Source organism: Chiloscyllium plagiosum, chromosome 4 (assembly GCF_004010195.1).
Source record: "Chiloscyllium plagiosum isolate BGI_BamShark_2017 chromosome 4, ASM401019v2, whole genome shotgun sequence".
NCBI lineage: Eukaryota > Metazoa > Chordata > Chondrichthyes > Orectolobiformes > Hemiscylliidae > Chiloscyllium > Chiloscyllium plagiosum.
The window spans coordinates 10241882-10264545 of record NC_057713.1 but is presented as its reverse complement, the minus strand read 5'-3'; the positions used below and the strand labels follow the sequence as shown (position 1 = coordinate 10264545).

Here is a 22664-nt window from a genome sequence, read left to right as displayed (position 1 = left end):
GAAAGAGGCCATTCAGCCCATTGTGCCTACACCTGCTCTTCAAATGAGCATCTCCAACTCGTGCTAATTTCCTACTTTGTCCCAAAACCTTTGCACATTGTTTTTATCCAATGCCCATCTTGAATGCCTCAGTTAAACCCGCCTCCACCATTTTTCCAGGCAGTATATTGTGTACCTTAACCACTTGCTGTGTGAAAAGATTTATTTTCTCACATCATCCTTGCTCCTTTTACAGATCACTTTAAATCTATGTGCTCGTGTTCTTACTCTGTAGTTGAATGGGAACATCTTCTCCCTACCTATTCCATTCAGTCCATACATGAATTTGAAAACTTCTATCAAATCTTTGTTTTGCCTTCTTATCTCCAAGGAGACTACTCCCAGCTTAGATCATAGAATCATAGAATCATAGAATCCCTACAGTTTGGAAACAGGCCCATCGGCCGAACACATTCACACCGGCCCTCCGAAGAGTGTCCCATCCAGACCCATTCCCCTATTCCTCTAATACTAATGCATCTAGCCTACATATCTCTGAACATTATGGGCAATTTAGCATGGCCTATTCACCTAACCTGCACATCTTCAAGCTATTCTCATAACTGAAGCTTATCATTCCTGGAACTGGTATTCTAAATTGTTTCTACTCCTTCTCCCATGAATTCACATCTTTCCATGGGCGGAACAGCACCAGAGTCCCAGGTTCGATTCCAGCCTCGGGCAACTCTCTGTGTGGAGTTTGCACATTCTCCAAGTGTCTGCGTGGGATTCCTCCGGGTGCTCTTGTTTCCTCTCACAATCCAAAGATGTGCAGTTCAGGTGAATTGCCCATAGTGTTCGGTGCATCATTCAGAGGGAAATGGGAACTGGGTGGGTTACTCTTCGGAGGGTTGGTGTGGATTTGTTGGGCCAAAGGGCCTGTTTCCACACTGTAGGGAATATGTGGTGTCCACAGCTGTCCAGCTGAGGTCTATCAGGAGTCTTATACAAGTTCAGCATCACCTCCCTGCTCTCGTACTCTATATCTTTTATTTGTAGGAAATATAGTGGGGTGAAAAATAAATTGCAGTGACAGAATTAACTCAATTTGAGAAGAAGCAGCTGTGAAGACAATTGAAATTGGAGAAATTAAATTTGTGTATAAAATGCATAATTCTCTTACTTCTTGTAACTTGGCAACCGAGCAGGGCGAACAAACAGAGAAATAAATACTTGACTGAGAAATCTAGCATTCCATCTGGATACATCTTGGCTTGGTATGGCAACTGCTCCATCCAGGACTGTAAGAAACTACAGAGAGTTGTGAACACAGCCCAGTCCATCACACAAACCATCCTCCCATCCAAACTGACTCCACCTAGACTTCTCACTGCCTCAGAAAGGCAGCCAATGTCATTAAAGACCCCTCCCATCCCGGCTATAGTCTCAGCAGAAGGTGCAAAAGCCTAAAGACTTGTACCAACAGATTCAAGAACAGCTCTTTTCCCGCTGTTACTAGACTTCTGAATGGACCTCTCAAATTTAATGTTGATCTTGCTCTTTGGGCACCTTGTCTGCAGGAGTACCACTGTATTCCTCGCTGTACTCTAATACCTAAACCACATCGTACGGTATGATCTGCCTGCAAAACAAAACTTTTCACTCTACCTAGGTAAATGTGACAATAAAAAATCAAATCAAATCAAATCAAAACAAAGGAGGCCATTCAGCCCCATATTTTCACAGGATCATGGCTCATCTTTATTTTAACTCCACCTGCCCACACTGGTTCTGTACACTCTGATGTTTATGCCCATTAGAATGAAGGAACTAGGTGAAAATGAAGTCTGCAGGTGCTGGAGGTTAGAGTCAAGAGTGTGGTGCTGGAAAAGCACAGCAGATCAGACAGCATCCGAGGAGCAGGAAAATCGACATTTCGGGCAATAAACCCATGCAATCAATTGACATAACATAGGTTTCAAATATAAGACCTGAGCATGAGAGATTACTATGAAAAGTATTGAATAGGTTACAAGGAAAATGAGAAATAATACATGTTATTTGATAAATTTCAGATGAATACATCATCAGGGACTTACTTGCTTCTGATGCTGAGATGGTTAAGTTGTACCAAGGGATCTCCTCGCGATCAAGGGGTTGTAATGTGGTTATGGTTCCATTCTTTGTATCAACATTGAAAGATCTGGCACGGTGATGATCAAGGGAGTACCTGCACGATTTACACAGAAGAATTCAGATTTTATCTCTCTCAGCTCTATAACCTGGCGCTAGAAAGTCATGTATGAATACCGGTGTCAAGGATATTGTGTGTAATCTCAACTGGCCAGACATTTCCGACAAAATTAATTTACTCACAAGCGTTTGATTCACTCAAGTCCAGCAAGCCTCCTCCCATAGGGTTTGACACTTTAGCAGCACTAGCTGTCTGTGAAACATTATGATTTTCAGGCGGGTTGAGCAGAATTCCCTCAGCATTTCCCAAACATCACTTTTTGGAAGAGTACACAAAACCCGAGTTTTAAAGGATCCAGGATGCTGTCTAAGTGACCTATTCCTCACCCACTCAAAGTTTTTTTCTGAAAAGATAGGGGTTTCTCAAGCAATCTACAGGGCCAGTGGTCCCGAGGCTGCACAAAGTCCCTTTAACATGTTCTATCGTCAGTAGAACCTTGGTTGGACTGTACTTTTGAGTATGACGTGCTGCTTCGATAGATGTAAAACCTAAAATAGTAGTAATTCCTCTTTTGGGACTATTAGTATGATTTTCATGGAAAAGTCATCGGCAACCATGTACACACACACTTTTAGGTATGAACTGAGTACACCATGAAGGTCCCACCTTCTCCCCCTCAGGTTAAACTTATCACTGAGGAAGGATCACTGGACCTGAAATGTTAACTTTGATTTCTCTTCACAGACGTGCTGAGCTTTTCCAGCAACTTCTGTTTTTGTTTCTGATTTATAGCATCCACAGCCCTTTTGTTTTTTTTAAAACTAATTACTCTCTAATGAGAGAGTAGCCCTTTAGTCCTTTGGGACTATGACAAATTTGCAGCTACTTTTCGGATGGGTCACACCAGATTCCATACTGGGAAAGGGGTTGGACACCATACAGTGGAAGCAGACAGAGTAAGCAGGCCTTGGGACCAATGATTCCACAATGCTGACGTAATACCCGGAGAGTCATTATGGAGTAGGAGAAAGGGAGGACTGCAGATGCTGGAGATTAGAGTTGAGAGTGTGGTGCTGGAAACGCACAGCAAGTCAGGCAGCATCCGAGGAGCAGGAGAATCGACATTCCGGGCATAAACCCTTCATCAGGAATGAGTCAATATGGAGTGCAATGCTTCAGCTAATTCTCTCTTGTAATCATAGGTGAGTAAATGGAAGGAAAGACCCTGTGAATGTTATTTAATGGGATGGTCAACAATTTGTGGTTGTGTTTTTCCTGACTGTTGCCATGTTTCTACAAGTGGAAGGTACTTTCTAAAGTAGTTTCAAGGTTCGGGGAGTGGTGTAGCGGGTGGTGAAGGATGTTTCTGCCGACTACAGGTTTCTGCACTGAGGTGCTGTTCTCAGACAGGGATGCACCAGCTCATATTCCTCTTCGGATGCATCATGACATGACGAATCAGGTTGGGCTCACAGAGCTGGAAGAGAGAGGACAAAGGGAGAGGTCCCTCACCCTGAGGATGGGGTTGGAGATTCAGGATGCAGGTTACCTACTCAAGTCTCAATGAGGAACAACGGCTCAGACACCTACATTTTATGAAGAACTGCATCATTGAACATAGAACAGGAACAGGCCCTTCAGTCCATCATGTCTGTGCCGACCATGTTACCATTCTAAACTTTGCCTGCAAGTGGTTTATATCACTCTATAGCCTGTTCATGTGTCTGTCGAAATGCTTCTTCAATGTTGCTATCATTGTTGAAATGTTGCCCCAGCTGTAAACTCAGAGAAGAGAGAGGACAGCATTGGCTCTGGCTGTGCATGTGACTGGACTCACAATTAGGCAGACATTTTCCAGGCAATACCACGTGATATTTGTAATATCTTCTCGCCTTCTGTTTATTGTTGCAGGTTGAGGTCTTTGTTCGAAACAAAATCCTTTCCAGGATGTCAGTATTGCTGGCTAAGGCTACACTTATTGCCTAGAGGGTAAGATATTGCCGTGGGTCCGGAGTCACATGCAGAATAGGGGATTTTATTTCCTAAAAATACATCAGCGGATTAAATGGAATTTTATGACAATCAAAAGTGACTACATGGCCACCAATAAATTATCTTTTACCTCAGTTTTAATTTTTATGAAATTCAGAAATCACCACCCACCATGGACCCCTACAAAATTCCCTTAGAGTTCATGGATTACTAGGCCAGTGATTTCACTACTACAGTACCATTGACGGCCATTCACTGGTTCAGTTCTCAAGGCAATGCTGTAGCCAATCAGAGTTAACTTGCCTGGTTTAAAGGTTAAAACAATACTTGGCAGTTAACTGTCAATCAGAATTGATGGGTGCATTATCAATTTTTGATTATCAATGGCAATGCCTCTACCAGACAGCAACCAATCAGCACACTTCTCTCTTAATGGTATAAATGGTATAAATGCTGATTATCTTAATGGTATAAATGCTGATTTTTTTTCCCCTTGCATTTGTATTCTTGCAAATGTCCCTGAATGCATGATGAAAACCGTCAGTAAAATGAGTCTTCTTTAAACAATAGACCAATTACTTGGATGAGGGAAACCAATGTAATATTACCAAGTTTGTTAATAACATAAAAATAGGTGATGTTGTGAGTCATGTGGACATTATAAAGAGGCTTCAGATAATGATTTAGACAGGCTGAGTGAGTGGGCAAATGCATTGAAGCTATCGTATAAAATGGTGTGGAAATGCCATTGGACTGAGGTGGACAAAGTCAGAAGTTAATTCACCTGACGAAGGGGCAGCACTCTGAAAGCTTATGATTTCAAATAAACCCATTGGACAATAACCTAGTGGCTTGTGTGACTTCTGACAATGTAATATGGACAATTGGGAAATTCTCCACATTGGTTGGAAAAACAGAATTGTAGTGTACTTTTTAAATAATGCTGGATTGGGAAATTCTGACGTACATCGGGACCTGGGTGTCCTTGTGCACCAGTCAGTGGAAGCGTGTATGCAGGTACAGCAAGCAGTCCAGGAGCTGACTGACATCTTGGCCTTCACTGCAAGAGGTTTTGAATACAAGAGCAAGGACTACAGCTGCACAGGGCCTTGGTGACACCATACCTGGAGTATTGTATACAGTTATGGTTTTCCTACTTGTTCTGGAGGGATTGCAGTAAAGGTTCACCACAATTATTCAGATTGGTAGATTTCTCATAAGAGGCAAGAGTCATAAGAGGATTTCTAATAAGAGGAAATGCACAGCAGGTCAGAAGCATTCGAGGAACAGAAGAATCAAGTTTCGGGTGAAAGCCTTCATCAGGATGCCTGGATCTCCATTCTCCTGCTCCTCAGATGCTGCCTGACCTGCCGTGCGTTTCCAGCACCACACTCTCGACTCTGAGCTCCAGCATCTGCAGTCCTCACTTTCTCCTAGATCTGTCGTAAGAGAAGAGATAGTGTCAACTGAATTTGTATTCATGGGGTTTAGGAGAAAGAGAGAGGGTCTCACTGAAAAATATTTTGTTGAAAATGTCTGTGGTCTCTTTATCCAAATCACTTTTATAAGTTGTAAAAAGGAATTGATGCTCTAGCAATGATCTTTGTGCCACACTATTCATTACATCTTGTAAATGACCTCTTAAAGCCTCCTGTCTGTTTTTTGTTAGCTAGCCAATTTTTGACCCATGCCAATATGTTACCCCCAACACCATGAGCTTTCATTTTTCTTTATTTGAAGTGGTACCATCTCAAATGTCTTCCAGATATCCAAGTCCAGTACAACCACCAGAGCCTCTTTATCCACAGTAAAAGTACTTCTAGCAAGTTTTCTCTTATAATCTAACTTTTCCCTCCTTATTAAACTTTTAGCCACTCTGCTATTCTGTCCAATAATCTCACTCACCGGTCTTTGTGCAATTATATATTTTCATTTAAGTTTGATACTATCTTTAATCTCATTTAGTTAACTACATTTGGTAGGTCCTCTGTTTGGACCTTTCCTTTCATGTTAGAATGTAATTATTTTGAAATATTACCTCAAATCTCCACAATTCTACTTCCATTGACTTAGCTCTTAACCATCTTTACTTCAATTTACTTTGTTAAATGTCACACAACCACCCGATGAAGGGCCATCGCTCCGAAAGCGAGAGCTTCCAAATAAAACTGTTGGACTCTAACCTGGTGTTATGTGAATTTTAACTTTGTCCACCTCAGTCCAACACCAGCAACTCCAAATCAATTTACTTTAGCTCACTCTAAGCATACCCTCATAATTGCCCTCATTTAAGTTTTAAAATCCTACTCTTGGACCACTCTTCTATTTCACAAACTGAATGTGAAATTCAACTATATTATGATCACTGCTATCTAAAGGTGCCTTCACTCAGAGGATATTAATTATTTCTTTTATATTACAAAAAATCATGTTTAGATTAGATTATATTACAGTGTGGAAACAGGCCCTTCAGCCCAACAAGTCCACACCGACCCGCAACCCACCCATACCCCTAACCTAACACTACAGGCAATTTAGCATGGCCAATTCACCTAACCTGCACATTTTTGGACTGTGGGAGGAAACTGGAGCACCCAGAGAACGTGCAAACTCCACACAGTCAGTTGCCTGAGGCAGGAATTGAACCCAGGTCTCAGGCGCTCTGAGGCAGCAGTGCTAACCACTGTGCCACCGTGCCACCCACTAATAGCATGTTCTCTGAGTGGTTTCAGCAAATGCTGTTCTAAGAAACTATCCCAAAAACATTCTATGGACTCCTCAACTAGGCATTCATTGCCTGCCTAATCTTTCTACTAGATTCAAACCATACAAAAACAGAAATGGAGAAACTCAGCAGGTCTGACAGCATCAATGGAGAAAAAAACTGAATGTGCATTTCGAATTCAGTGACCCATTCTGTGCAGTTAGAAGCTAGGGGAAGTCCTTGGAGCTCATTGGTGCAGGTAAATGTTGGAGCTCATACTCAGAGAAATCCTGTGAGTCTCAGATGATTCATTCATTGGTGGCTAGGCAAACATTTATTGACCATCTCTAATTGCCCAGAGGACAGTTCTGTCACGGTCTCCAGAAAATTATTTGGGTCTCTGGATTACTAACGTTAGTATCACAGGGCCATCCACTCCCCTTTAGTGAAGCTAAGAGTGTGGGTTGATATTGGTGAAGTTCATTGTGATAGGAGGCCAGGAAATTACCCTGGGAAAGCTGGAGTGTGGTTTCCATAATACAGGGGAGCACATGGCCAGGAAAAAGGAACCAAATGATCAGAGTGTGAGCAGCCATTGAGGCAATCAATGAGGATGTAACCTTTAGTTAAGTGTTGAAGGTCACTCCCTAATAAATATACGCAGGTAGACAGGCTGAGATTAGAATGGTCAGCACAGACTTGGTGGGCCAAAGGGTTTTTTTCTGTCCTTTACTGTTCCACGTTTTAACAATTGTAAATCCCTTGATGAGATTTTATAACCGATGGTTTCACTAATATCTTTGCGAATATGAGGAGGGAGGAAAAGTGCAACTGTTTCATGGTAGGGAGAAAGTGAGGACTGCAGATGCTAAAGATCAGAGTTGAAAAGTGTGGTGACGGAAAAGCACAGCAGGTCAGGCAGCATCTGAGGAGCAGGAGAGTTGACGTTTCGGGCATAGGCCCTTCCTAATGAAGGGCTTATGCCCGAAACATCAACTCCCCTGCTCCTTAGATGCTGCCTGACCTGCTGTGCTTTTCCAGCACCACACGTTTTGTCTCTGTTTCATGGTATGTCTGAGTCAGAGATCTGGAAAGGATGGCCTTCAAAATTCAGACTGACATCGAGCAAGGCTAATTGACAACCCTCATCCTATTTACAATCCAATAGTGGTTCAAAAAGTGACTGCCTTCCAGTGACCATATTAGATACTGCTGAAATGGAAAAATCTTTAACCTCAGCCGCCTCTGTACCTGAACAGTGCACTGCACCGCTCTGAAAGTTAGTGCTTCCAATTAAACCTGTTGGACTATAACCTGGTGTTGTGTGATTGCTAACTCTATGGAGAAGCAGAGTCAATGGTAACAATTTCTGGATTACTGTGTTTACCTGTGGATTCCAGAAATTGACATCAATTTCACAGGCGTTAAAAAAAGGTGAACGGTAACAGTTCTGCAAACACTGCAAAGTCCAGGCCAAATTCTCTTTATTCTTGGTCATGGCTTCCTCTCCATCACACCCACATCTTACTTAATGAGTCTAGCATGGTGTTTCACAGTTAGTTTTGTCTTTGCTATCAGTACACACTTCAATATTAAGGGACAGATGAAAATGGTGTCGCTCTCACTTGGTTCACAGTTCTCAACAGAAGTCTGGTGCGTCTCCTAATATTGCTGTCTTGTTTGTTGTAATATTGACACCAGAATTCTATTGACTTGAAGAGATAGGTTTGACACATTGCACCTGAGTCCACTTACAGAAACAGCAGACAATGCCAGAAGAGATGAAATATGAGAAGAAATATCAGCGCAATCATGTCAGTCATGAATAAGCAATGAGACACTTGGAAGTCAATCATTTTCTTAGAGAAAATGTTGGAAACCCCATTAAACGTAACGCCTAAAAGCTAATAATGGTCCCCACTTTAACCATTCAGCGGTTCTCACAAACCGACTTGAATGTTTTATATTGTTTAAAGTGGCATAGCTTAACATTTGCAATTTTCTCTCAGTTTTGAGAATGGAATTGCAATCCACACAGGGACGGATTGGGAGTTTCCACACCGTTCCACAGAATTGGCAATCGACTCTTCAGTTGAAGCATCACCTACCTGATTGAGTTGTTCGCTGCATCTGGGTCCCTTGCTGTCACCACCCCAACAAAGGCACCAGCCTCTCTGTTTTCTTCAATCTTGAAAATGTATTCAGGAGACACAGAGACCGGCGGCTCATCGACGTCCAGCACATTGATTTTGACATTTGTGATATCTTTAAATGGTCCGAGGTTGAGGAATCGGGGATCAATGTGTTTGTTGATTGCTGCCACTCTGGTGTTAAATCTCCCCTTGCTCTCATAGTCCAATGGCTGTAGCAAAGCACACACACGCATCTGCCCTCTATTATTCATCATTGGCTCCAAAAGCATTTGTTTATTGATCAATCACACACTCCAAGACATATCACTTGCCACCGACCTGATTAATCAGTCGCCTTATATGTAGACTTCTAACGAGTTTTGCCCTTTATTTTTAATTAGTACTCGGAATATGGGCTTCACTGGTAAGCATGGCCTCTATTAATCATCACGAGGTACCTGGTGTGTGGTACAAATGAGGTGGCTTGCTAGGCTGTTTTGGGAAGCAATCATGGCCGAATTCGTTAATACACACTAAACTCTGAGGGGATTCGTCAAGTTAATTGTGGACAGGATGATTCCCCGGCCCATTAAGAGGATCTAGAACCAGGGGACCCACTCTCAGAATAAAGGCAAAAATCACACAACACCAGCTTATAGTCCAATAGGTTTATTTGAAATCACGAACTCCGAAAGCTTGTGATTTCAAATAAACCTGTTGGATTATAATCTGTTGGCAGGTGATTTTTGTATTTATCCACCCCAGGACGACATCGGCACCTCTGCATCATGAGTCTCAGAATAAGAAGAGAACGATTTATGAGATCAGGAGGAATTCCTTCACTCAGAAAGTGCTGAATCTTTGGAGTTTTGTGCCCCAGAGGCACAGTCACTGGGTGTGCTGAAGAAAAGAGATTGATAGATTTCTAGATGTTAGGAAGTACCAAGGAATGGTGTGGGAGAATGGGGTTGAGGTGGACAATTTAGCAAATGGCAGAGAGGGTTCAAGGACTGAATGGTCCAGTTCTGCTCCAAAGTCCCTTGTTCCTCATGGTGTGGGCCTAGAATCCTGGCAAAGCGATGTCCACTGGAATTGAGAAGAGTAAGGGGCAACTTGATTAAAGTATATTTATTCCTGATAAAGGGCTTTTGCCCGAAACGTCGATTTCGAAGCTCCTTGGATGCTGCCTGAACTGCTGTGCTCTTCCAGCACCACTAATGCAGAATCCATTCCATGCCCTTACCACTCTCTAAGTGAAGAACCTGCCTCTGACATCTGTCTTAAATCTATCACCCCTCAATTTGCAGCTATGCCCCCTCGTACAAGCTGACGTCATCATCCGAGGAAAAAGACTCACTGTCCACCCTATCTCATCCTCTGATGTCTCAATTAAATCCCCTCTTAGCATTCTTCTCTCCAATGAGAACAGATCCAAGTCTCTCAGCCTTTCCTCATATGACCTTCGCTCCAGACCAGGCAACATCCTGGTAAATGTCTTCTTTTCCAATGCTTCCACATCCTTCCTGTAATGGAGCAATCAGAACTGCACAGAATATTCCAAGTGAGGCCGCACTAGGGTTTTGTACAGTCGCAGTATGAAATCACGGCTCTGGAACTCAATCCTTTTATTAATGAAACCTAACATACCGTATGCCTTCTTAACAGCACTAACAACCTGGGTGGCAACTTTCGGGGATCTATGTACATTGACTCTAAAATCCCTCCACACACCCACACTACCAAGAATTTTTCCATTGACCCAGTATTCTGCCTTCTGTTATTCTTCCCAAAGTGAATCACCTCTGCATTGAACTCCATTTTCCACCTCTCAATCCAATTCTGCAGTTTATCCAAGTCCCCCTGCAACCTGCAACATTCTTCCACACTGTCCACTACTCCACCAACTTTAGTGTCATCTGAAAATTTACTAACCCATCTACCTATGCCTGCGTCCAAGTTATTTATAAAAATGACAAACAGCAGTGGTCCCAAAAATGATCCTTGTGGCACACCACGAGTAACCAGACTCCAGGCGGAATATTTTCTATCAACCACCACTCGTTGCCTTCTTACAGAGAGCCAGTTTCTAATCCAAACTGCTAAATCACCCTCAATCCCATGCCTCTGCATTTTCTCCAACAGCCTACCATATGGAACCTTATCAAAAACTTTACTGAAGTCCATGTATACCACATCAACTGCCCTACCCTCATCTACATGCTTGGTCACTTTCTCAAAAAACTCAATGAGATTTGTGACACATGACCTGTGCTTGATGAAGCCATATTGACTATCTGAAATCAAATTGTTGCTTGCTAGATGATTATAAATCTTATCTCTTATAATCCTTTCCAGAGATTTTCTGACAACAGACTTAAGGCTCACTGGTCTATAATTACCTGGGTCATCTCTATTGCCCGTCTTGAACAAGGACACAACATTTGCAATCCTCCAGACCTCTGGTACTAAACCTATAGACAATGATGACTCGAAGATCAAGACCATAGGCTCTGCCATTTTATCCCTAATTTCCCAGACAATCCTCGGATAATCCCATCTGGCCCAAGGGACTACTTTCACACGTTCTAGAATTGATAACACCTCCTCCTTACTAACCTTAATCCTTTCAAGTCTAATACCCATATCTCAGTCTTATCCTCTGCCATATTCTCCTTTACCTGAGTGAAAACAAATGAGAAATATTCGTTTAGCACCTTTCCGATCTCCACAGGGTCCATAGGTTTAACTAGCCCTATTCCTACCCTAGTTTAGATTAGAGCGGTGCTGGAAAAGCACAGCAGGTCAGGCAGCATCTGAGGAGCAGGAAAATCGATGTTTCAGGCAAAAGCCCTTCATCAGGAATAGAGGCAGGGAACATCCAGGGTGGAGGCTCCACTCTGCAGGCACCCTGCCTCTATTCCTGATGAAGGGCTTTTGTCTGAAACATCGATTTTCCTATTCCTCGGATGCTGCCTGACCTGCTGTGCTTTTCCAGCACCACTCTAATCTAAACTCCTGGTTTCCAGCATCTGCAGTCCTCATTTTTGCCTATTCCTACCCAGTCATCCTTTTATTTCTCACATGCCTTTAGAAAGCTTTAGGGTTCTCCTTTATTCTAACTGCTAAAGACTGCTTATGTCCTCTCTTTGCTCTTCTTAACTCTCCCTTTAATCCTTCCTAGCTAATCTATAACTCTCCATTACCTCATTTGAAACATCACGTCTCAACGTCACATAAGCCTCCCTCTTCCACCTAACAAGAGATACAATTTCTTATAGTAAACCACGATTCCCTTATCTTATCACTTCCTCCTTGCCTGACGGGGACATACCTAAGAGACGTGCAATATCTGCTCCTTCAACCAGCTTCACATGTCGACTGTCCCCATCCCTTGCATTTTGGTGCCCCATTCTATGCCTCCTAAGGCTCACCTAAGCGCATTATAATTGCCCTTCCCCCATCTGTAACTGTGGCATGTACCTATCCCTTTCCATCGCTAAACTAAACATAACCAAATTATGGTCATATCTAAATAGTTAACTTACACTATAAATAACAAGGGGCCCAACAACAAAGCTTGTGATATGCTGCTGGACACAGGCTTCCAGTCACAAAAATATCTTTTGGCCATCACCTTCTGCCTTCTGTTATTAAAATCAATTTTGGATTCAGTTTGCCAAATAGCCTGGATCCCATGGGCTCTCAATTGGTCTCTAATGTGAGAGATAATCAGAGGCCTTATGAGATCCATGTTGACAACACTTACTGCTTTACTCTCATCTCCTCGGAAAACTTAACCAACCCTAGAAAACAAAATCTCCCCCTTATAAAGCTATGCTGACTTACCTTCATTAATCTTTGCCTTTCTAAGTGGAGATTAATTCTGTTCCTCAGAATATTTTTCCAAAAGCTTCCCTACCACTGACGTTGGAATCACCAGCCAGTAGTTTTCTGGCTTATCCCTACCACCTACATTCAGCAATTCTACCACATTAGCTAACCTCCAGTTCTCCCTCAGCCTTCTGTGCCCAGAGAGGATTTGTAAGTTAACATCACAGGCCTCTGTAATCTCCTTCCTTGCCTCCCACAGCAGCCTTGGATACATTTTATCTGGGCCTGGGGACTCAGACACTTTCAAGCCTGCTAAAGCCACTCATATCTCCTCTCACTTAATGCTAATTTTTTTCAAGTATGTCACAATCTCCCTCCTTGATTTCTACACCTACGTCTAAATAATTAATACAGATGGAAAGCACTCACTTAAACCTCAGCCATGTTCTCTGACTCCACCTACACTTTGGTCCCTAATTGGCCGCATTATATTCCCAGTTATCCTCTTCCCTCTAATGTACATATAAAATGTCCTTGGCCTTTCCTTTATTTTATGTTCGTGATTTTCACACATCTTTATCATTTTCCCTGTACTTTATAATTGACTCTGGAGTTTCTGCTGTTCCGAGCCCTTGAGATCTACCATACAATTCCCTCTTTATCCTTGGCCAATCCTGTCCATTCCTTGATCGTCAGGGTTTATGGACATTTTGGTCCATCCTTCACCTTTAAGGGAATGTGTTGGTCCTGCCCTCTCACTCTTACCGTTTTGAATGATTCCCATGAAGTACTTCGGAAATAGAACCAATCCGGACTCAAGATTGGGAAGCAGGCAGACTCTAACCTCACAGCTTTAATACACTGTCTGAACTGGGATGTCACCTTTTTTTGGGTTAAAACATTATCTCGAGAATGTGACTTAAAAGAAGTTCTGGGATTTACATATTAATGAACCGAAACCTGCAACCCATCCTAAAAGGTGGAAGACTTAACAGCAATCTAGGTTTGTTCAGTATATCATTTTAATTACATGACACTGTGGTCTTTTGCTATAAATTCTGCATCTTATGATCCTGCTCCACTAGTTACCTGATGAAGGAGCAGTGCTCTGAAAGCTAGTACTTCCAAATAGACCTGTTGCACTATAACCTGATGTTGTGCGATTTTTAACTTTGTCCCATGAAATAGTTTTTTCCTGCAAGTTGCTGCTCCCAGTCTGTTTTGGCCAGATCCTGTCTCATCATATTGAAATCAGTCTTTCCTTACTTCAGAACATCTATTTCTAATTTGTCTTGGTGCCTATCCATTACCATCTTAAATGTGACTGAGTTATGATCACTATCAGCAAAATACTCGCCACCCCCCACAATCTGAAATATGGACACTTGAATACAAACCCAGACTTGTTCCCTCAAATTATGATCCAGCTGTTTCTATCTCTCCCTGACTGTTTGGGAGTCCTAAGTACCCCTCCAGCAAGGTGATATCTCCCCCCGCCCCCCCACTTTTATTTTTATAACCTACACATATGGTCTCAGTTGAGGAATTTTTAAGCTATCGTCCTTCTTTATTGCAGTAATTGGTTCCTTGATCAACAGTCCAGCACATCCCTTTTATATATCTCTGTGCCCCAAAATACTGAGCTACCAGACCTGTCCCTCGCTCAGTCATGTCTCTATGTTAGCAATGATGTCTTCTCCCCATATGTTACTCATACATTCATCTGCCTTACTCACAATACTCCTTGCATTAAAGTACATGCCACCCATGCTCCCTTGTGCCTTAAGGTGAAAGCGAGGACTGCAGATGCTGGAGATCAGAGTCTAGATTAGAGTGGTGCTGGAAGAGCACAGCAGGTCAGGCAGCACCTGAGTGGCAGGAAAATCGATGTTTCGGGCAAAACGCCCTTCATCAGGAATCAATTCCTGATGAAGGGCTTTTGCCTGAAACATCGATTTTCCTGATCCTAGGATGCTGCCTGACCTGCTGTGCTTTTCCAGCACCACCCTTGTGCCTTAACCTGACTATAAACACATTCATACTTCCTGGCTGACTTGTTTTATTTGTCATAATTATCTGAACATCACCCTGTGTTATACATGGACTCCATATTCCCTTCCTCTGGCAAAGTAGAGTAAATCTCCACTAACAGCATTCCTAACTACCCTTTGGTGAATGGCTTGCAGTGCCATTTTAGAGTTAATCACATTGCTGTGGTCTGGAGTCATATGTTGGCCAGTCCAGATAAGGATGGCAGATTTCCTTCCTTAATGGACATTGATGAACTAAATGGGTTCTTGTAGCAATCAGTAGTGGTTTGATGATCACTATTTCTGACACTAGAGCTTATTTGTCTGAAATATTTATTTAGTTATTATCAATGAATCAAACAAATTTGAGTTGCCCCATCTGATAGCAGGATTTGAGCTCATGACGTCAGCAAACTAGTCTGTCAGTGTAGCAATATTATCACCATGTCACCTGCTCCCTCCATGAAGCAGCACACATTTGTTATTTTTGGCTAAAAAGAGAAGCTAAATTATTAGCGACAAAAGAGAGGATGGATCAAAGACAATCTCAGGATATTCCTGTTATATCTGACCTTCTTTAACTTGATGACACCTTCCTGGGTCTTCCTGTCGGTAAATACAACAAATGAATCTGAACTGTCGCCAGCTTCAACCACGTAGTCCATTTCTGCATTTTGTCCAATATCGACGTCTGTCGCCATGATCCTCCCGACGGTGGATCCAATACTGCCTGACTCCAGAACAGAGAAGTGATACAGCTCTGAAACAAGAGGTGGTTGATATAGGAGTGATTTGATCAGTCCCGGTGATCAATAGTTAGCAGTACACCCTACTACATAGAGAGTGGTACGTGTATGGAATGAGCTGCCAGAGGATGTGGTGGAGGCTGGTACAACTGCAGCATTTAAGAGGCATTTGGAAGGGTATATGAATAGGAAGGGTTTGGAGGGATATGGGCCGGGTGCTGGCAGGTGGGTCTAGATTGGGTTGGGATATCTGGTCGGCATGGACTGGTTGGACCTCCAGGGTCTGTTTCCATGCTGTACATCTCTATGACTCTATGACTCTATGAGATCGTAGGCCATTTCCCCATTGTGTGGACCAGACCAGACTCTTCAAGATATTCAGAAGGTAATATGGACCCTAACCTTTTCTTATTTCATGGGTAAATATGAGGTGTTGTGTTCCAGATGCAACTCAATTGGTCAAACTACTCGATATGAAGCAAAATACAATTTATTCAAACACTATAGTCAAAATACAACAAGAGGAAGGGGAGCGTGGAACAACTTAACACTATTGGAAAACATAACAGAATAAGAGATACAGTAACTATTACTAATTAACTGTTCCAGTATTGTAACATGCCATAAACACACCCTCAGCAAATGGCAAATTCAGAAATTAAATTGTCTCACATGCAGTTCTTCAATCCAGGAGGAAAGTGCATCAAAAGACAATTCAGCGAGAGTGAGAGTGAGAGTGTAGCATCTGGGAGAGAGTCACTGCCTTCCAACCCTGCTGAGATCCCAGCAAACATCTGCTGCAAGTTAAAGCTAAAAATCCTGGTTCTGTGGGTGCGAACTTGACCACACCCATTCTGGCTGCTTCTATTGTTACAACTTTAAAAACAAAACACCCAGGGCTTCACAAGTTGTTAATCTTCTCATAAATTGCTTGCTTCCTGCCCCCAAATCTCTGTCTAAACAAAACCAGGATAAAATAACACGCACCCCTCCCCCCACATTAAAGCCTCAGCAGACATGACCAGTCTAAATTTATTTGGCTTCATAGAATCCCCACAGTGTGGGAGCAGGCCATTCAGCCCATAAAGTCCACACCAACCCTCTGAAGAGCATCCCACCCAGACACACTATCCTACCCTATCCCTGTGACCCTGCATTTCCCATAGCTAACCCACCAAGCTTGCACATCCTTAGACACTATGGGCAATTTAGCATGGCCAATTCACCTAACCTGAACATCTTTGGACTGTGGGAGGAAACCCCCGCAGACACAGGGAGAATGTGCATACTCCACACAGGCAATCACCCGAGGCTGGAATTGAACCCAGGTCCCTGGTGCTGTGAGGTAGCAGTGCTGCCCCTTAACAAATAATAATTAGACAGTAAGAAGAAGGTAGTCAAGTTGTACATTGAGAGTGCTTTTTACGGCTAGTTATGGAATAGGGCAGAGCAAACAGTTACTAGTTTCAAGACAGATGCAGAACCACAGACTGGCATTGACGAGGGAAGAGCTTCTGCTGTGGTTACAATTAGGAAATTGCACACACAATTGATTCGGAATCATGCTGGTTAAATTAGCTCAGCAAAACATAACTGTATCACACTGACGACAAAATCTTGCATGCACCGGGGCACTTAAAAATAACTATTTCATTTATATTCTTTGCGTCAAAGAATGGTAACCCAGAGAGATAAAAAAAGGTCTATTTTTGTTTACGGTGCCCATTCATTTAATGAGGACTGTCCTGCTTTTTTGATCAGAGATGTGAGTGTCACTGTGCAGGCCAACATTCATGGCTATTCCCTCACAGCCCTTGAAGAGGCAGAGATGAGCAGTCTTCTTGTTCAGATGGCGCAGGGTCCTGTTTGGAAGGGCCTTCCCAGACTTTGATTCAGGGGCAGTGAAGGAACAGAGGTATAGTTTGAAGCCAGGACTGTGTGTTGCTTGGTGGAAATTGCATGTGGTGCTGTTCCTCACACAGCCCTTGTCCTTCGTGGTAAAATCACAAAAAAAAAATTTGAACAAACAATACTGAACCATCTTGTTGCTGCTGCTGAGTGCTAGTCAGTTCTCTAGTAAGTAAAACAATGTTTGATACAAGAATCGTTTGAACCTGTGCCAATCAATGCTCTGCATACCGCTGAGATTTGATTTGATTTAACTTATTATTGTCACACGTACCTCTGTACAGTGAAAAGTTTTGTTTCCTGTGCAGTACAAGCAGATCATACCATACAAAGTGCATTAGTGTGACAGAACAAAGTGAGAAATACAATGCTATGTCTGCAGAGAAGGTGCACAAAGAGCAAGATCAGCATTAAATTAAAAAATTGAGAGGTCCACTCAGAAGTCTAATAACAGTGGGGAAGAACCTGTTCTGAAAAAACTATTAAGTTTTATAACTCCTGCCTGATGGAAGAGGTTGAAAGAGATTTTCACCAGGGAGAAATTGAACACACTTTGAAGAGTTACCATGAGCCAACGCTGGTGAGTCTGTCATCCTCAGGGTTGTTGTTGGCAATGTGTGATGGTCCTGGTGAATTATTTTCTTTGTTGGAAGTGAACATGATGGGCTAAGCCAGTAGTTTTCAGCTCATGTCCATAGCCCAGAGGAGAGTCAAGTATCAAGCACATTACTCTGGGCCTGAATTCACAGCCAAAGCAGGCAAGGCGAGCATATGTCCTTCCCTCAGATCCACAAATTTTATAGTTTCCCGTGAAATCAAACCTTCGAAACTCCAGTGAATATACTCCCAAACAGTCCAGTCTCAATTCATGCTTCAATCTTACCATTCCATCGGCTCATGTTTAATTTTGGGATGAATCTTGGAATCCCTGCAATGTGGAAGCAGGCCATTCAGCCCATTGAATCCACACCAAACCCCTGAAGATCATCCCACCCAGACCCAAACCCTTATCCTAGCCCTGTAACCCTGCATTTCCCATTGTTAATCCATTCCTGAAGAAGGGCTTATGCCCGAAACGTCGATTCTCCTGTTCCCTGGATGCTGCCTGACCTGCTGCGCTGTTCCAGCAACACATTTACAGCCATTGTTAATCCACCCAGCCAGCATATTCCTGAACATTATGGGGCAATTTAGTATGGCTAATCCACCTAACCTGCACATCTTTGGACTGTGGGAGGAAACCGGAGCACCCAGATGAAACCCACGCAGACATGGGGAGAAACTCCACACAGACAGTCACTCGACACTGGAAATGAATCCAGCTCTCTGGTGCTGTGAGGCAGCGGTGCTAACTACTGAGCCACCATGCTGCCCTAAACAGGTTGGAATGACCTTCTCCATGAAGTTCCCAGAATTCACTATTTCCCGGATTCCCAAACCGTGAGGCCAAGAGAGAACAAAACAGCTTTACCCAGCTTCCTCTTCAATCTCAGGAGTAGAGCTGAAAATCCAAACACCTCACAGCTGTCTGCAGCACTTTCAGACTCTCAGAAAAAAAATGGCAATTCTTCATGTGTGACAAGGGAGTACCAACAGCCCATTTGCTCACCGGTGCCAATCACAGTGGAGACAATCCTCAGCCCATTTAATACTTATACTTTTCCTGAACACCATTTTCTTTCTCCCTATCCATTCCTTGCTTCAGCCAACAGTATCCTATTTTTGAGCCATTACTTTTACAGGGTGCTCTATCAATTGGCTGCTCTATTAAGATATTAGACAATTTATTTATATGATTAGCTCCAGCGAGATGGTGAGATAATTCTTCAATCTGCTTTGGTCTGCAGTGAGCAAAGATTCATGCTTGATACTCATTTCAATTGCTCAGAAATCCAGTGAATCTGATCAGTGTTTTGTCGAGTTATTCAGATGAGGTAATAAATTGTGGCGTGAGCCATGAGCAGAAATGACCGTTTTAAGTTCAGCAGAGAGATGTTCCAGCAGATAGATATGCAATGATACCTGGGGGCTCAGCATAAAATAACAACCTGCAACTGGGATTCTCCAGTCAGCAGATAACGTCTAAAGCAAAATTGATTTGTATATTTCTGAGGAGGAATCTTTGGCATTGCACCAAAGATATCAGTGTGTCCATTCTGAAGATCCATGAGTATTGATTACCCTGTTAATTTCAGGCACTTCCAATTTCTCCAACCAGTAACAGACTTTGGAGATCCACTCAGTGGCTGTAGAAATTAGGGGGAGTGTAGATCAGAATTACAACTTCGCAAAATCCTAAAAGTACTAGTTCTGAGTGGGACCTTTTGCAGTCAGAGATATTGATAAGGTTGGAATGATTCAATGATGAGGTCCACAATGATGATGAGATCCATAACTTTTCTTCCTGTCCAGGAGCAGTGGGAGACAGAGCAGAGGTGATGTTGGAGACCAGGAGGTTGCCGGGAAGGTAAGGACTTAGTATAAATACTTACCTTTGAAGCCCATGGCCTTTTTCCTGTCCAGGAGCAGTGGGAGACAGAGCGGAGGTGACGTTGGAGACCAGGAGGTTGCCAAGGTGGTAGTGATCTCAGGATTGCTACCAGTGCAACATACTGGCCAAGGTAGAAATGAAACAATAGGCAGGATGAGCACGTGGCTTGAGGGATGGTGTAGGAGGGAGTGGTTCAAATTTGTGGGACATTGGGACCAGTTCTGGGGAAGGTGGGACTATTACAAATTGGATGATCTACACCTGAAACAGACTGGAACTATTGTCTTTGGGAGAATTTTTGCTACTGCTGTTGGGAGATTTTAAACTAATGTGGCAGGGGGCTGGGAGCCAGGAGAGAAGACTAGTAGACACTGAGGTGGAAACTAGAGACGATAAGGATCGTGAAGTTAGCATTGCCAAGGGGAAGAGTAGGCAGAGAGCAATTGAATGTAAAAGAACTGGCAACCTGAAGTGCATTGAGTCGGGTATGACAGAGGCCTGGGAGTATGACGTTATTGTGATCACAGAGACTTGGTTGAAGGAAGGGCATGATTGGCAACTAAATATTCCAGACTATAGATGCTTCAGATAGGACAGGGAGGGAAGTAAAAGAAGAGGAGGAGTTGCATTGCTGGTCAGGGATAATATCACGGCTGTGCCAAAAGAGGACACTATGGAGGGCTTGAGCAGTGAGGTATTATGGGTAGAGCTGAGAAATAAAAAGGGTGCAGTTACACTATTGTGTCTGTATTACAGGCCTCCCAACAGCGAGCTTGGGATAGAAGAACAAAAAGGTAAACAGATTATGGGAAGAGGCGACAGGGTGGTGGTGATGGGAGATTTTAATTTTCCGAACATTAATTGGGATACATTTAGTTTCAGAGGTCTGGATGGGGCAGAATTTGTAAGGAGCATCCAGGAGAGTTTTCTAGAGCAGTACATCAATACTCCGACGAAGGAAGGAGCCATATTGGATCTGGGGTTGGAGAATGAGCCAGGCTACGTGGTAGAAGTTGCAGTGGGGAATTTCTTTGGGAATAGTGACCACAATTCTGTAAGTTTTAGAACACTTGTAGACAAAGCTGAGAGTAGTCCTAAGGGAAGAGTATTAAACTGGGCCAAGGCCAATTATATAAAAATTCGGCAGGAGCTGGGAAATGTGGATTGGACACAGTTATTTGTAGGGAAGTCAACATTTGAGATGTGGGAGGCTTTCAAAGATAGGTAGAAGATAGTGCAGGATAGGCAAGAGAAAACAAGAGATAGAAAAGGCAAGATTCATGAACCTTGGATGAAAGGAGAAATTGTACGACAAGCCAAGAGGAAAAGGGAAGCATGCATAAGGTCGAGGCAGCTAAGACCAGCATGGGCCCTGAAACAATATCGGAAGAGAAGGACAAGTCTTAAACGAGGAATCAAGCGAGCTAAAAGGGGTCATGAAATAACTTAGCAAGCAGAATTAAGGAGAATCCCAAAACATTTTATTCATATACAAGAAGCAAGAGGGTAACTACAGAAAGGGTTGGTCCTCTACAGGATAAGGAAGGAAGGGTTGTGTGTTGTAACTGAGAAAATGGGTGAGATTCTCAATGATTACTTTGCATCAGTGTTCACTGAGGAGCGGGACATGATGAATGTTGAGATTAGAGTTTGAAGTTTGATTAGTCTGGATCAAGTTGACATAAGTAGGGAAGATATGTTGGGTAGGCTAAAGGTTATTAAAGTGGACAAATCCCCAGGACCGGATGGGATCTATCCCAGGTTGCTGAGGGAGGCGAGAGAGGAAATAGCTGGGACCCTGACAGATGTCTTTGTGGCATCCTTAAACACAGGTGAGATGCCGGAGGACTGGAGGGTTGCTCATGTGTCCCCCTGTACAAGAAGGGTAATAGGGATATTCCGGGTAACTACAGACCAGTGAGCCTGACGTCAGAGGTGGGAAAGTTGCTGGTGAAGGTACTGAGGGATAAAGTCTATTTATATTTGAAAAAGAATAGGCTTATCAGTGATAGGCAACATGGTTTTGTGTGGGGGAGATCGTGCCTTACCAACTGAATAGAATTCTTTGAGGAAGTGACCAAGTTGATAGATGAAGGAAGGGCTGTAGACATCATACAGAACTGGCTTAAAGGTAGAAGACAGAGGGTTGTGGTGGAGGGTTGTTTTTCAGACTGGAGGCCTGTGACCAGTGGAGTGCCATAAGGATCGGTGCTGGATCCTCTACTTTTTGTCATTAACATAAATGATTTGGATGCGAGCATAAGTGTTACAGTTAGTAAGTTTGCAGATGACACCAAAATTGGAGGTGTAGTGGACAGCAAAGAGAGTTATCTCTGATTACAACAGGATTTTGACCAGATGGGCCAATGGGCTGAGAAGTGGCAGATGGAGTTTAATTCAGATAAATGCGAGGTGCTGCATTTTGGGAAAGCAAATCTTAGCAGGACTTATACACTTAATGGTAAGGTCCTAGGGAGTGTTGCTGAACAAAGAGACCTTGGAGTGCAGGTTCATAGCTCCTTGAAAGTGGAGTTGCAGGTCGATAGGATAGTGAAGAAGGCGTTTGGTATGCTTTCCTTTATTGGTCAGAGTATTGAGTACAGGAGTTGGGAGGTCATGTTGCAGCTGTACAGGACATTGGTTAGGCCACTGTTGGA

General features: G+C 43.0%; 1 protein-coding gene across 1 annotated transcript in view; it reads right to left on the bottom strand.

The window, feature by feature from the left end:
• The window catches only part of LOC122548764 (cadherin-7-like), a 138462-nt gene that overhangs the window by 32732 nt on the left and 83066 nt on the right, over positions 1-22664 (bottom strand). Inside the window, exons 6-8 of the mRNA XM_043687532.1 lie at positions 15435-15622; positions 8978-9231; positions 2079-2209 (exon numbers count right to left, since the gene is read on the bottom strand). Of these exons, the coding sequence (XP_043543467.1) occupies positions 2079-2209; positions 8978-9231; positions 15435-15622 (573 nt within the window). The remainder of the gene's footprint in view (positions 1-2078; positions 2210-8977; positions 9232-15434; positions 15623-22664) is intronic.